This window comes from Triticum urartu, chromosome 2 (genome assembly GCF_003073215.2).
Source record: "Triticum urartu cultivar G1812 chromosome 2, Tu2.1, whole genome shotgun sequence".
In the NCBI taxonomy this organism is placed as follows: domain Eukaryota; kingdom Viridiplantae; phylum Streptophyta; class Magnoliopsida; order Poales; family Poaceae; genus Triticum; species Triticum urartu.
In genome coordinates, this window is record NC_053023.1 from 457,848,007 (window position 1) to 457,863,008 (window position 15,002).

The 15,002-nt window shown below is 45.8% G+C and overlaps 2 protein-coding genes across 2 annotated transcripts; one reads left to right on the forward strand and one right to left on the reverse strand.

The window, feature by feature from the left end:
* The first annotated feature begins 10,029 nt into the window (after positions 1-10,029).
* LOC125537867 (aminoacyl tRNA synthase complex-interacting multifunctional protein 1) lies at positions 10,030-14,773 on the forward strand. Its single transcript, XM_048701185.1, has 3 exons — positions 10,030-10,609; positions 11,072-11,278; positions 14,487-14,773. Exons 1-3 carry the CDS (start codon positions 10,154-10,156, stop codon positions 14,628-14,630), a joined length of 807 nt encoding a protein of 268 aa, XP_048557142.1. The 5' UTR covers positions 10,030-10,153; the 3' UTR covers positions 14,631-14,773.
* LOC125537866 lies at positions 11,285-14,480 on the reverse strand. The gene has a single exon (XM_048701184.1). It carries the CDS (start codon positions 13,586-13,588, stop codon positions 12,278-12,280), a length of 1,311 nt encoding a protein of 436 aa, XP_048557141.1. The 5' UTR covers positions 13,589-14,480; the 3' UTR covers positions 11,285-12,277.
* Positions 14,774-15,002: the final 229 nt, after the last annotated feature.

Below are 15,002 nucleotides of genomic sequence, written 5' to 3' on the forward strand. Positions count from 1 at the left end.
CATGAAATGCTCCGGATGGATGAAAAGAATTCTCACAATCAAAAACAATTATGAGAGGATAACACGAAGCTAGAGCCATGAATCTTGAAGAGAATGGAGCAAGATATGGAGGAAAACTCTTCTTCGGTCTTCAAAATCTGAGAATTACGACGAGAAACACCACCAAATTGTTGAGATACTCTGGGATGACGGATAGAAAGGTTGAGCCAACGGTGATAAGAATTTGAAAGATCTTGGGGAAAGACATTTGACTGATGATGATTCATTATTATGTCAAACTTTGAATAAGAATTTGCGAGATAGCTCCGGGAAAAGAAAAGAGTCAGGTAAGATCCTGGAAAAAGACCTGTGGGTTAGGGCCCACTCAAAAGATACACCGTTGAAATGATTACTTGAAAAGAGAGATTGCACCGGTTGAATTAGATGGTTCAAAAGAGATAACATCCTCGAAAGAGCTTGAATGAAAGCAGAGTGGAAACACGAATCTTTGAGATATCTTCAGCACTCCAGAACAATAGAATAGCGAGCGTGGAATGACTATGAGGTGCACCGGTCATGGGAAAAGCATTTGAAACGAGGAAAAGGATATGATCAACAAAGCTTTAATTGAATCCACCGGAGAAGAAAGAGAATGAATAATGATGAACTAGAAGCTCCGTTAGAATCTTCATGAGAATCACTGGATACGAACATTGAAAGAAAAAGAATGAAGAGACTACATATGAATAAAATGGATACTTGATTCAGAAATCTGAGTCCTTAAAGAAAAAGGGAGGGAGGGTGGGAAAAACAAAGACACTTGGAGACGGATGAAAACAAACACCGTTGAGAAAGCTTTGAGTTGATCTTGCGAGTGTTGAAAAGATTGGATCCACCTGAAGAGAAAATGCCGGTTGAAAAGGATTTACATGACAATCTCGATTATCATGAAGGATTAGTATTCACATAGAAATATGAGAACACCGCTTAGGAAAGGTATGGAATCAACACTTGACTTCGAAGCAACTCGAATACCACAACTCAAAACAAAAACAAAGGATTGGCTTGCAGAATAAGACGGAAACAAACATATGATAGATATTTCGTCCGAAGTTTTTGTGGTGGGGCCCACACGGGCTCGATCGTACAGCACCATCATGTACAAGGCAGTGCACATGACATATGAAGCGTCCCCAAGTCAGCATAGCCAAGGACTCTTTAAGACACAATGAGACCACTGTAAAACCAACCGTGGATAGGCGGACCACTAGACATCGAACCCCAATTACATATCATACATCTGTCTTAAAGATATCCTAGGAGCTACTTGAATTCCCACTTATAAACTCCCGAAACTTTCCGGTTATGCAATCAGGTGTTGGGGATACAGGGGAAGCATAATATCTCACCCAAAACTAGCAAATCCTACATCCAGCTGTATCCATCCTTCAACACATGACCAAGAAACCTTCGGAAATTATCTACCTCAACCTTCAAAAAGCATCCGTTATACGAGTTATGGCAATACTCCCGAACTCCCACCCCAGTACTGGGTGGCGTCGAGGTTATCTCACCAACAACTGCATAAAAGAGATTTTCTATGTCGGCGAAACTCAGGTATTCCAGAACTGCAACGATAAAATTGTGATGACAGCACCTCGGAGCTCAACTCCCCGGAACACTGCCACAGCCCCTAAATGTCAGGAGGCACCAAGAACAATGTTCTCGTCACAAAACCATTGAAACGATTCTAAGATACCCGCGTGATCCTAAAAAAATTCATGAAATTTGAGAAGAGAAGAGTCAAAACTCTACGTCAGGAAGCCTCACCAGAGCGACGAAAGGACTGAGGAGTAAAAAGAATCCTACTCTCCTATATATATAATCCTAAAAGACTCAAAACATTTTTCTAGACTCGATAACGCCAGTGATTCGATCAAGCAGGGGGCTCCTAAGTCGGGGAAGGCTCTGATTACCAACTTGTAACACCCACGATGCGGCTATATCTCCCACGTGTCGGAGCATGACTTAGAGGCATAACCGCATTGTAGGCATGTCGCAAGAGGGGTAATCTTTACACATCCCATGTACTGAATAAAAAAGAGGTACAGAGTTGGCTTACACTTGCCACTTCACACAATACATGAATATAGCATTACATCATCCAGATATAATCAAGGTCCGACTACGGAACCAAAATAAAAGAGGACTATCCCTAATGCTACAGATCCCCGATCGCCCCGACTGGGCTCCACTACTGATCAACTGGAAACGAAACAACACAATGAACGAGATCTTCATCGAGCTCCTCCTTGAGCTGGGTTGGCTCACCTGCACGGTCATCATTGGCACCTGCAACTGGTTTTGGAAGTATCTGTGAGTCACAGGGACTCAACAATCTCACACCCTCGCGATCAAGACTATTTAAGATTATGGGTAGGGAAAAGGTATGAGGTGGAGCTGCAGCAAGCACTAGCATATATGGTGGCTAACTTACGCAAATGAGAGCGAGAAGAGAAGCAAAGCACGGTCATAAACTAGAAGTGATCAAGCAGTGATCCTGAAACTACTTACGTTCAAGCATAACTCCAACACCGTGTTCACTTCCCGGACCCCGCCAGAAAGAGACCATCACGGCTACACACACGGTTGATGCATTTTAATTAAGTTAAGTGTCAAGTTCTCTACAACCGGACATTAACAAATTCCCATCTGCCCATAACCGCGGGCACGGCTTTCGAAAGTTCATAACCCTGCAGGGGTGTCCCAACTTAGCCCATCACAAGCTCTCACGGTCAACGAAGGATATTCCTTCTCCCAGGAAGACCCGGTCAGACTCGGAATCCCGGTTACAAGACATTTCGACAATGGTAAAACAAGACCAGCAAAGCCACCCAGATGTGCCGACAAATCCCGATAGGAGCTGCACATATCTCGTTCTCAGGGCACACCAGATGAGCAAGACGTCGGGTTGGCATAAACCCTGGTTGCCCAGGGGGCGCCGGACATCGCTCAGGTTGGACCAACACTTAGAGAAGCACTGACCCGGGGGGGTTTAAATAAAGATGACCCTTGAGTCTGCAGAACCCAAGGGAAAAGGCTTAGGTGGCAAATGGTAAAACCAAGGTTGGGCCTTGCTGGAGGAGTTTTATTCAAGGCGAACTGTCAAGGGGTTCCCATTATAACCCAAGCACGTAAGGAACGCAAAATCAAGGAACATAACACCGGTATGACGGAAACTAGGGCGGCAAGAGTGGAACAAAACACCAGGCATAAGGCCGAGCCTTCCACCATTTACCAAGTATATAGATGCATTAATATAAATAAGAGATATTGTGATATCCCAACAAATATCCATGTTCCAACAAGGAACAAACTCCAATCTTCACCTGCAACTATCAACGCTATAAGAGGGGTTGAGCAAAGCGGTAACATAGCCAAACAACGGTTTGCTAGGACAAGGTGGGTTAGAGGTTTGACATGGCAAAATGGGAGGCATGATATAGCAAGTGGTAGGTATCGCGGCATAGGCATAGCAATAGAGCGAGCAACTAGCAAGCAAAGATAGAAGTGATTTCGAGGGTATGGTCATCTTGCCTGAGATCCCGCAAGGAAGAAGAACGAGTCCATGAAGAAGACAAACGGACGTAGTCAAACGAATCCTCACAAACGCAACGTTATCGGAACCAACCCGAAGAAGCAACACCGGAAAGAAGTACACAACATAGTAAACAACCAACACATGAACATGGCATGATGCACAACCAAGTATGATGCATGCCTGGTTTAATGAAGCATGGCATGGCAAAGTGCACAAACAATCCTACAAATTAAGTGGAGCTCAATATGCAACTCCGTTGCATATTGACGGAACACCACATCAATTATTTAGTTCACTCTCGGTTAGGTACTCAACAATATTAAATGTTGTTAGCATGGCAAGAGGAGAAGCATAATAAAACTACTTAACTAGGCAAGTTTAAATGAGGCCGGAGCAACAAACAACAAGTCCGGTAAAACCTCATATGCATTTAGCAAATTAATGCAAACAAAACATTCTTGATGTTGTTATCATGATGCGGATGACATGCAAGTTTATATGCAATATTTATGAAAATGTTGAGATGATAAGATATGAGGCATTTGTCGCCATGGCGGAAGGAAAAAGGGGTGCCATGGCGGCGAAACGGAAATGTTACCATGGCAACATTCCGGTGATCCGGCAACTCAAATGAGATGCTAGTGCAAAGGAACAAGTGTGGGTGCGCGAAACGTGCAAGAGTGATGGGGAGTGATCCCGGATACCGGGTGTCCCACATGTCGATGGCAAGGCAAAAGAGGGGCAACGTGCACTGACAGTTCGGACTCGAGGCGAACAAGGGTGCATCTCATACAACATGCATTTATTCGTTCACGGGTGTCGTCTCGGGGTTATACCTTTTGACGCGTGCATTATCGGAACGGATCAAGTTCATAGAGGGAAGTAGGCATTCTCGCGACGGCGGTAGTGGAAGTAGTCGTTCTCGCTTCGTAGATGTTCACACTCCGTAGGTGTTCGGGGTCAACAAGGAACTTGCCGTCCACGGGTCTTCGGGGGTTGACGGTACATGTTCTGAAGACGTTCGGGCGGGGGTATCGGTACACGTTTTTATAGACGTTCAGGGTCGTGGGTAGTTGAGCATAGTCGTTATTGGACTTGCCGGATCCGATGCCTCCGGGCGTAGTGGTACACGTTCACGGAGTAGGTCGTACACGTCGTCGGTAGATGTTCACTTGACGGCCTTCAACGACGGTAGTTGTTCTCGTTTCATCGTGGAAATAGTTGCACATCTCATAGTGGTACTTGACGATTTCGGAGACGGCGGAAGACGAACTTGGAGGTCCTCGTCGTCCTGGTACTTGGTGTCCTTGTGGTCTTCCGGTACTTGACGATTCCGAACGGGGCAACAAAACATAGTCGACCTTGACGTTTCACTGCTGTAGTGGAATGAATGTCCGTGTAGTCTTGCCGGTGTAGGTACTTGTCGAATCCAAGAAGACATTCTTGGCCTCCCTGGTTGCCGGGACTTGACAGCGCCAAGAGGGGCAACAAGGCCGACGGGTCAGCAGGGGGGTTGAGCTCATGATGGACGGGGAGAGCAGCCTGGAGGCAGCAGGAGCGGTTGATGGCGTGTGCGGGCGGCGTGTGGAGGTGCAGGAAGGCAGAGCCGCAGGCATCCATGGCCTCGGCGAGGGGATCAGACGCGAGGCCCCTGTGGCGGCCATGGTTGTATGAGCTAGCGGACGAAGCTGTAGCAAGTCGTCGGGGGCGCGCGCAAGGTGAACTTCGGGAGTGATGCAGGGGTCGCAGGCGTGCAAGGAGAGGAGTCCCGCACGTTGGAGGGTTCGCCGGCGCTGGAAGCAGGTTCATGGCGAGGACCCGAGGAAGAGGGGCGGCGCAAGGTGAGGAGAAGCTGAAGGTGTCCGGGAGGGGCTCGTCGGTGCTACGCTTGTCGGGGCCAGCGGGCAACGCGAGCGGAGAGGGACGAGGCACGGTGGATGCAAGGCGAAGGCGGGCAAGAGGCGCTACACAGAGAGACAGCGCTCGGTGTCCCCGGTGACGCGGCGATCTCCTGGCGATGCGGCGGCCTCCTGGTGGTCGAAGGCAGTGGCGGTGGTGGAAGAGAGCAAGGGAAAGGGTCGTTCAGAGGAGCGAGAGGGAGGAGGAGGATGGCGCTGGTGATGGGGATCGATCGCAACAGGCTAGGGTGTGGGCATGCGCTTGCTGGCGGCGGAAGGAAAACGATGAGGAGGGGGTGCGCGTGGCTAGGGTTGAGAAGGCGGGGCTGGCTGGGCCTAAAGGGTCAAAAGGGCCGGTGCTGGTGATGGGAGGCCCAGGTAGCCAGAGGCCTGGCTGGGCTCTCTCTCCCTTAAGTCTTTTTTTAAAAAAACCTTCTAGAAAACAGAAAACCGCAAAGAAAGAAAGGATTAGAGGAAGGATTTGGGCATGCGGAATATTTTTTCGGACTCGCAAAAATATGCTCGTTCCGAGAAAATAGAAAAGGCCATGATAGAAAGATTTAAATTCAAACTCATTTGATTTAAATTCAAATGATTTGCATAGGAAGTGGGTGATAGGAGGTCCAAAAAAAAAATGTTTGGATACTTGGTGGAGCTCCGGAAAATAGAGAAAAGATATATAGCAAAGATAGAGGCCAAGAGTTGTGATAACTAAAGCATTGGGATTTTTGCAAGTGTGTTATGGTGAATTTCAAATTAAAGAAATATTTAATATAGCTCCCTACTATCGGGAGGATATGTGTTATAAAGAGAACTCACTATGTGAATTCCCTCGATTTAAATGGATCAAAGATCCATGCCATTTATTTAGTTGAGTTAAAAAAAGACATGATGGCATGATGACATGATGCAATGCAAACAATGCAATGATGAAAGCAATGAACCAAACAAGTCACACGACGGAATCTCGGAAACCCTAGAAGGCATCTGAAGCTCCGGTCTTGGGGCGTCACAAGTTTCTACAACAAGATTAAACAGGAAGGGAGAGTGGGGGTCGCCTTGACGGACCCCTTTGTGGCTTTGGAGGTATGGGTCGTTTTCATTATCGAGTTTGATACTCAAAGTACCATTTCGGAGAATTTTTTCTACCCAACCACACCAAGTAGGGCCAAATCTGCAATTGCGGTGGCATTTAAGTAGAAAGTCCTAGTTTATCTTATCGTAACTTTTTCGAAGTCCAATTTCAACACTATCCCAACTTTCTTTCTTTGGTGGGTGTGATCCAGCACTTCATGCAACGTGAGGATCCCATCCATAATCTTTATGTGATTAATGAAGGCATTTTGATGTTTGCTAATCAACTTGTCTGCAAAGATAGCTACCCTGTTATCCAACACCTTAGTAATTAATTTGTACGGACATATCAGTAGGCAAATGGGATGATACTGCCGGATTCTTTTTGCCCCACTTAGTTTTGGAATCAAGGTGATAATCCCGTAATTCAAACAAGCCACATCCAGGGTATTATTATGGAAGGCTTCAAACAACCGCATAATATCTTTTTTGACGAAATCCCAGCAGTGTTTATAAAACTTAGCTGGGATATTATCACGGCCAGGAGCTCTATTGCTTTCCATACTAAAAAGGGCTTTCTTAACTTCTTCGGTAAAAACACTGGTAAGGATAAGATTATCATCTTCAGTAAGCCTCTCATTCCTAGACCAGGTTTCAGATGATAGATGGAATAAGTTCCCATTGGCAGGGCCAAAGAGCTCCTTGTAATAGGATGTGGCATGGGCTAGGAGATCTTTTGTCCCTTCTATAATCACCTCCCCATCAGTGGGGAGTGAATAGTATTCTTCCTTTTTTCCATTAGCTATACGATGGAAGTAGGTCGTATTATGATCCCCTTTTAGTAGCCATCGTTCGTTCCAGTGCTGAAGCCAGACGAGCTCTTCATCAACTAGGATTTCATTCAGCTCATCACACAAGGCAGTCCTTCTCTCATAGATTTCTGGGTCTAGGGTTCCAGATTCCTCTTTCTTCTCAATCTCTTCCAGCTCATTTTTAATCCATTTTTTTCTCTTACTAGTATGGCCAAAGAAGTGAGATCCCCATCCTTTAAAATATTTCTTGATGCGTTTTAGTTTTATGTTCAGGATGTCAATAGGGTCCTCAGAATGAATAGGATGCTCCCAAAATGATCTTAGCTTTAGCATAAAACTCTTCATTTTTAACCAGCTTAGTTCGAATATGAACTCACGCGGGGGGGGGGGGGGGGGTATTTTTTCATAGGATTCATTGTCAACAGCAAAGGATTATGATCAGAGACGTCCCTCACTAACTTTCGTACTACAACTAGTGGGAATAGTTCTTCCCAGTCAAAGCTCATGAGCACTCTATCGAGCTTCTCGAGCGTGGGGTGTCTCTGTTTATTAGTCCAGGTTAATTTACCTCCTCCCATATGAATCTCTCTAAGGTTCAAAGACCGAATGATAGAATTGAATCTATCCATGTATTGGGAGCGATCAAGGCACTTATTCTTGTCACTACTCTCTTGTAGAATGTTGAAGTCACCACCGACTAGATAGGGTTTTTTAATATTGTTACACATGAGGGTTAATTCCTCAAGGAACTCATCCTTCTTGTCATCATGTGTTGCCCCATAAACCCCCACTAGGGTCCAAACATTGTTAAGCTTAATACCAAAAACTATGGCCTGCAGCAGATATCTACCTGCCGTCCATGAAATTATTTCTAAGGTTTCTTTCTTGATCGATCCCACATAAAATTCCACCCGATTTACCTATAGAAGGAATCCAATTCCAACTAAGTTTCTTAAAGGGGTCAATCTTCCTAAGATACTTAGGAGTAAAGTTTTCTTTCTTAGTATCTAGGCTACCCATAAAGTCTAGGGAGTGATCTCTGATGATGTCAGAGAAGCAGGTAGTCCTCCCTTTTGTACCTGCTCCTCTACAATTCCAAAAGATATTGTTCATTTTTTCTTTTTTGTCCCACCCTTTCTGGTAGCTCTACTAGGAGACAGAGTAGAGCTTCCAGCCTCATTATATAAGGATAACCCATTTTTTGACTTCTGGTGACAGGTCTGGCTACAACCACATTGGCTTCTCCTTCTCTCTTCTTCCTAGACCGCACCACAGTAAATTTGTCCTCGTCTACATCATTATCTTCTTCCCAATTCATGTTCAAAGGTGTCTGGTCCCCTTTTGCATTAGTAAGAATCATTTTCTTTTTTTTGATATTGGGTTTATCATATTGCCCCTCGGGATTTTCCATGTTTCTATATCTCTCAAGTTCTCTAAGGATATCAACACCGGTAAAATCAGTGTCTGGAGTGTTGACTCCCATTTTGACAGCCCCAATAATAAGATGATGATTGTACAGTGCATCGAAAGAGTTGAGATTTTGAGGTATACCTTCTAAGTCTCGTTTTTTCGCCGCTACCATGGCCTTCTCTTCAACTTTCTCCATCTTGTTCTGTGCATTGCGCAGGCTGAAGCGAAGGTTTTCCTCGATAACCACAGGAGGATCAGGGAACATCTCACTGTTCATCTCAACATCAGCGACTCAACCTTGTACTCATTAGTGATTGTCAGACTAAGATCACAGTGATCAGTCGCATCCACCACCTGGTGAGAGGATTTAACAATGTCAGAGTAAGATTTTTCCGATTTACTCATGCATAGATCTGTAGATATCTCAACAGGGGGCCTTACTTTTTCCCGAGCCATCTCACAAGCCATGGTTTCAATGAGAAGAGTAATATGGAGAGATTCATCAGACTCGGTACTCTCTTGTGAATCCTGGATGGGGTCTGGTTTACCTTCATGGGGAATGCAGGGAGAATTCCCTCCAAGCCCATTGGGTATGCCGCCCATTTGAGCTCCAGGAATCGATGAGGAGACATTCTTTCTTTTCATTATTGTTCTTATCATGGTTAGAAGGTGCATGCACCCTCTCTTTTTCTCTTTTAGGATCTCTCACCAGGATCTAGTCTATCTCATAAAAGAAATCGTAGAAGTGATCTCCGAGGACAGCCTCGGCTATCACAGAGATCTCATCAACATTCCTGCATCCCAACCTGACCCGAACAAAGGCCGGGCGGTGTAAGGTAGCTGCATCAATTTTCAAAGGAACCCCAACCAGAGCTGCTACATAAGTCAGATTTTTTTTCAATTTTTTTGTCTAGAGGGACATTGCTAACTTTAACCCATGCCATTTCCATCACCCCTTTAACCCCAACTGCATATGACCAGCGCGTAGCATGGATAACAACCCCGCTGGTTTTAAGTATGACCCTCCCAACATAACAAATCCGTGCTACTGCTTGAGTGATGAAATGACCCTCCCATTGCATGCATAGGTTGCTCCAATTAATAAATGAGCCTAATTAATATGCATACAACTAATACTACTACTGCTTCGGCACTTTGTTATTTTAGGACTATCTGGTTTTTGTTACTAGATGTCTGCCTGATGCACCGAGACGGAGTGAGTACTGTAAATAAAACGACGCATTTGCTTGCACTGTTCCACACATGGGCCTGTGGATCACTTGGGCCCTTCCTTCCCCATCGGATAAAATCCCAGCGCCTCGCCTTGCGGCGGAGACGAACCGGACCGGCGGCAGCTGAAGCCTGAGAGCGCCACGACGATGATGGCCGCAGCGAGAATGGCCTTCGCATCAAGCTGTCGCGTCCACCTCCTCCTCCCTTCCTCGCCTTCAACTCCCATCCTCGCCAGGACCCGAGTTGGCTGCAGGGGCATAGCCAAATCCATCTCGTTCTTGGCACCGCTATCGGCTGCGAGATCCGCCGCCCTCTTCTTCTCTTGCTCCTCGCCTTCCTCCGACGCCGTCGTCGCACCGGCCCCTACGCAGGCGGCTGTAGAGGAGAAGAAGCCGGCGCCCGCGGCTGGGGAGGAGGAGAAAGGCGAGGTTCCGGTGGGCGAGCTCGCTGGCCTCCTGGACATCCGGGTGGGGCGGATCGTGAAGGCGTGGCTGCACCCGGAGGCGGATACTCTGTACGTGGAGGAGGTCGACGTCGGCGAGGAGCAGCCGCGCACCATCTGCAGCGGCCTCGTCAAGTACTTACCCCTCGACCAACTCCAGGTAATGAATGATGCATGAGAACTCGTCCATCCAAGATTTTTCAGTTATTCAGCAATGATGTACTTGTCTAGTATGCTCAAGTTTTTGTATAGATCACATAATTTGCGCATTTTGATGGATAAGTGACTACTCCTTAGTACTGGTATCTATGTGGACAAACTGGAATTTTTGGTATCTATTAAAAGGAACGTCGCTATTAGGTGAAGTGTACAACTTGCTTAATGATTGTGCTAGAAATAAAGATTCACTTGGTAAGATAATACCAGGTGCCAACCTTCCTGAATTTACCAGGATTGGGCTAGCTTGAGCCAAGATCCTGATGCTTCACTCTACGGTTGCATTCTATTATGTTTATTGACATTTTGGGGAATATAATAGATGGTCTGCAATGAAGTGCAAGTTATTTTTTCTTCTATTTTACTGAATACTGATGACATCAGCTATGGCATGCGATCTATGCAGGACAGCAATGTCATTGTTCTTGCTAACCTGAAACCAAGAAGCATGCGCGGCATCAAGTCTAATGGCATGCTTATGTGTGCCTCTGATGCTTCTCACGAGAATGTTGAGTTGCTCGCCCCTCCAGAAGGTTCTGTTCCCGGTGAAAGGGTATGGTTTGGATCTGAAGATGAAAAGAGTATTCAATCAGAACCTGCAACAGGAAACCAGGTATCACTTACAATTTAGACATTTGTCTTTGCATTGTCTCTTGACGATCCTAGTTATGCTGCAGATTACTACAGTTAATTTTCTGTGTGTGTAGTCCATTCAACTGTGAAATGATTTTCCTTAATGTTCTACATGTTGCCATGAACAATATTAATTTTGATTAGATGTTGCTCACGATGGCTCCAATGAATGAGTCAGGCACATGGAAGGGATTACAGTTTTAGTTGCGGCTAGAAACCATGGGTAGTACATTATGCATTCACATATGAACCAGTACAGAGCCACTGAAGATTTGTTCCGTGAATTTCGAAGCAAGGAACATGATATATGTGGTCTAAACCATCTACATAGTTACAACCCATGTCCCACTTGATATATTGGTCACAAAACTAATATTTGAAATTATCTGGATTTTTCTGCAACTTCTTTTCAAAATATATGATGCTTATGTAAACCTAGTGAGCAAAAGTAATGTATTGAAAACAGATTTCTTGCCAAATTTAACACAATTCGTTCTACGCCGAGTAATTTGCAGAAACAGCTTTCACGGCTAACTGCCGCATTGTTGTCTTTCTTTGTGATGTAGTACTCATTCTTAGAGCATCTCTAGCAGACCCCGCATCCCGCCGGCCCCGCAAAACGCGTTTGCAGTTCGCGGAAAAACGGCTTTGCGGGCCGGCGCGGACGGTCGCAGAGGCAGACCCCCCAAACAGACCCGTATAAAAGGATATTCGCGGAATATACTTTTTTACGGGTCAGCTTTGCGGGGTCTGCTCTTGCGCTGCTGCATCCCGCATCCCGCCGGTCCGCAAATATCAATACCACACCACAAAAATAAAACAAACATCCACACTACAAAATAATTATTCAAATCACGGAAGCAAACTAAATAATTATTCAATACCAACACAATACAACAATCATCCACATCACAAATTATTATTCAAATCACCGAAGCGAACTAAATAATGCAATACAAAACTTGTCCCGAATACAAATTCAAATGAATAGAAAAATGAGTTTGTTACTGTCCAGCCCTTTGCCAATGGTGCTCAATGAGATCCTCCTGAAGTTGAAAGTGGGTGTTTGCATTTTCAATCTCTTTGTAGGTCTGAAGAAAAGCTCTAATGCGGTTAGGGTCTCTAGCTGGTTTGACACGGGTACCCACATTGTCGTAGAAGCCAAGTTCATTCCTCTCTCATCTTCGAGGATCATATTGTGAAGGATAACACAGCATGTCATGATATTTTTCAAGGTCCTCTTGTCCCAAAAACGAGCAGGACCACGAACAATGGCAAACCTAGATTGCAAAACCCCGAATGCTCTTTCAATGTCTTTTCGGGCTGTCTCTTGCACCCTTGCGAATTCACAATGTTTTCTAGTTTTGGGATCTTTGATGCTCTTGACAAAGGTGCACCAAGGAGCGTATATACCATCTGCAAGATAGTACCCTTTTGTGTATTCATGCCCATTGATAGTGTAGTTGTAAGCAGGAGCATCACCACTAGCAAGCCTAGCAAACAAATGAGACCGTTGCACCACATTGATATCATTGAGAGTGCCCGGCATACCAAAGAAGCAATGCCAAATCCATAAATCCTTGGATGCTACGGCCTCTAGCACAACTGTTGCATCACGAGACTTGCCACAATACATTCCTTGCCATGCCTTCGGGCAATTTTTCCAAGTCCAATGCATACAATCAATGCTACCTAGCATGCCAGGCCAACCTCTCCTCTCATTAGATGCCATCAATTTCTTTGTGTCATCCTCGTTGGGTGCCCGAAGATATTCAGGACCAAAGACATGGATGATCACTTTGGCAAATCTACGCACTGACTCAATTGTGGTATCTTCACCAATGCGAAGGTACTCATCGGCATAGTCAGCCGGAACGCCATATGCAATCACCCGCATAGCTGCGGAGATTTTTTGATATGCACTAAATCCCTTTAAGCCCGCAACATTTCTTCTTTGAGTAAAATACCGACAATTTGCCTCGCAAGCTTGAACAATTTTCACAAAGAGGGATCGGCGAATTCGGTACCTTCTCCGGAAGAGGTGCGGTGGATATGTTGGATTCTCCACGAAGTAGTCTTGCATCAACATCTCGCTCCCGAGATGGCGATTCCGAGGAATGCAAAGACGCCCGACGGTCGATCCTCGCCGCCTCTTTCGGTTCTCGTCTTTGTGCTCCTTCACGGCAAGTGTCATCACTAATGTTTGCTGCCGAAAGGTCGCAAGCATCGTCTCAACATCCGAGTCATCCGAATCGGAGAGCAAGAACTTCTCGCACGGGCTCAATTCCATCTACATGGACAAGAATCGCATGCCGCGTCAATCAACTAGGCATAACACTCAGCACAAAGCACAAAACAAACACTGACCGGCGGCTCGTGTGGCGGGTGATCCCGGGCGGCAACGAGGGGCGGGCTCGAGGTCGGTCGATCCCTGGCGGCGACAGCGACGAGGGGCGGCTCTTCTCGCCGGATCCGGGGGGGCGGTGCAGCGAATCGGTGCTGGAGGATGGGGGACGCCCTCGTGGCGCGATTCCGCCCGCAGATTTGGCCGGATTCGCTGGCGGCGGACGGGCGGAACCAAGGGCGGGCGGTGGCGAAGGAGATGGGGAAAGGGCGCGGGCTGAAATGTCCCTCCCGCCAACCGCTTCAATGCGATACGGGGCACCGTAGGGGCGAGGGGGAAACCCGCGTATTCGCGGGTTGGGGCCGAGATTTTGCCGCGCCCCTCAAAAAAATTTTGCGGGCCGGCCGCGTTTGCGGGGTCTGTTCGGGCGGGATTTTCCGCGCCGACCCGCATTTTGGCGGTTATTTTGCGGGTCAGGGCTTTTTGCGGGGTCTGCTAGAGTTGCTCTTAGGTCTGCATCTTATGCAGGCTAAATTTGGTGAGAAAACCTGCAGTGTAAACTGATATCTCGCTGATATTTTCTGGTAACTGCTGTGGATTCCTGAGAGGCAGTCCATGGTTGTTAGGTCATGAAACGCTTAGTAAAACATAAGTGCTAAAATACTATGACTTGTTATTTATGTGGAAATAATATAATATTCAAAATCTTGATAGGCCTAGAGCCATGTTGCATTTTGTCCACTTCCATGAATCCAGCCTATGTAAGAAATTATTTTGCAGAAATGGGTTACCATGGAAGTTATTTTGCAGCAACACATCTCATGGATTGCTGTATTTTTGCCAGGTTCAAAAGAAAAAGATTTGGGAATCTGTTCAGCCTCACCTTAAGACAACGGATAACTGCGTAGCAGTTCTTGGTGAGCAACCAATGCGCACCTCAGCAGGCATGGTTTTCTGCAAATCATTGCAGGGTGCAAGCGTGTCATAATACTGATTGAAGAGATTATTTCTTCTTCCTTTTTGGCTGTATCCATATAATGTATTTCCCTGAAATTAATTATAGTAGGAGTGAAATCTTTAATGAAAAGATTGCTTCTGAGGATATTTTATTGATAGTAACCACATTTTATAGTTTCTCAGTGGTCAAAGCTCAAAAGTGAGTCCATGGATGGAATTTATCTTCTCTTTCACTTCAATCCAAGATTAACAATTGAATTTTGCATAACTGTTGATTAGCTAACCTGTTTTGGTCCTTAGACTTTTAAATGATGATTTTCAACATCTGTGGCTGGAAATAAGTTATGACTTGGTTGTTGGATCACGAAGGGTGTAGCTGGAGCAACCAGATGGTCCTCCAGTT

Excerpts from the sequence above, each read along its gene's own strand:
- LOC125537867 (XM_048701185.1), top strand. The coding sequence starts at position 10,154 with ATGATGGCCGCAGCGAGAATGGCCTTCGCATCAAGCTGTCGCGTCCAC. Across the intron at positions 10,610-11,071 it reads TACCCCTCGACCAACTCCAG|GACAGCAATGTCATTGTTCT; the intron begins GTAATGAATGAT and ends CGATCTATGCAG. Across the intron at positions 11,279-14,486 it reads AACCTGCAACAGGAAACCAG|GTTCAAAAGAAAAAGATTTG; the intron begins GTATCACTTACA and ends TATTTTTGCCAG.
- LOC125537866 (XM_048701184.1), bottom strand. The coding sequence starts at position 13,588 with ATGGAATTGAGCCCGTGCGAGAAGTTCTTGCTCTCCGATTCGGATGAC.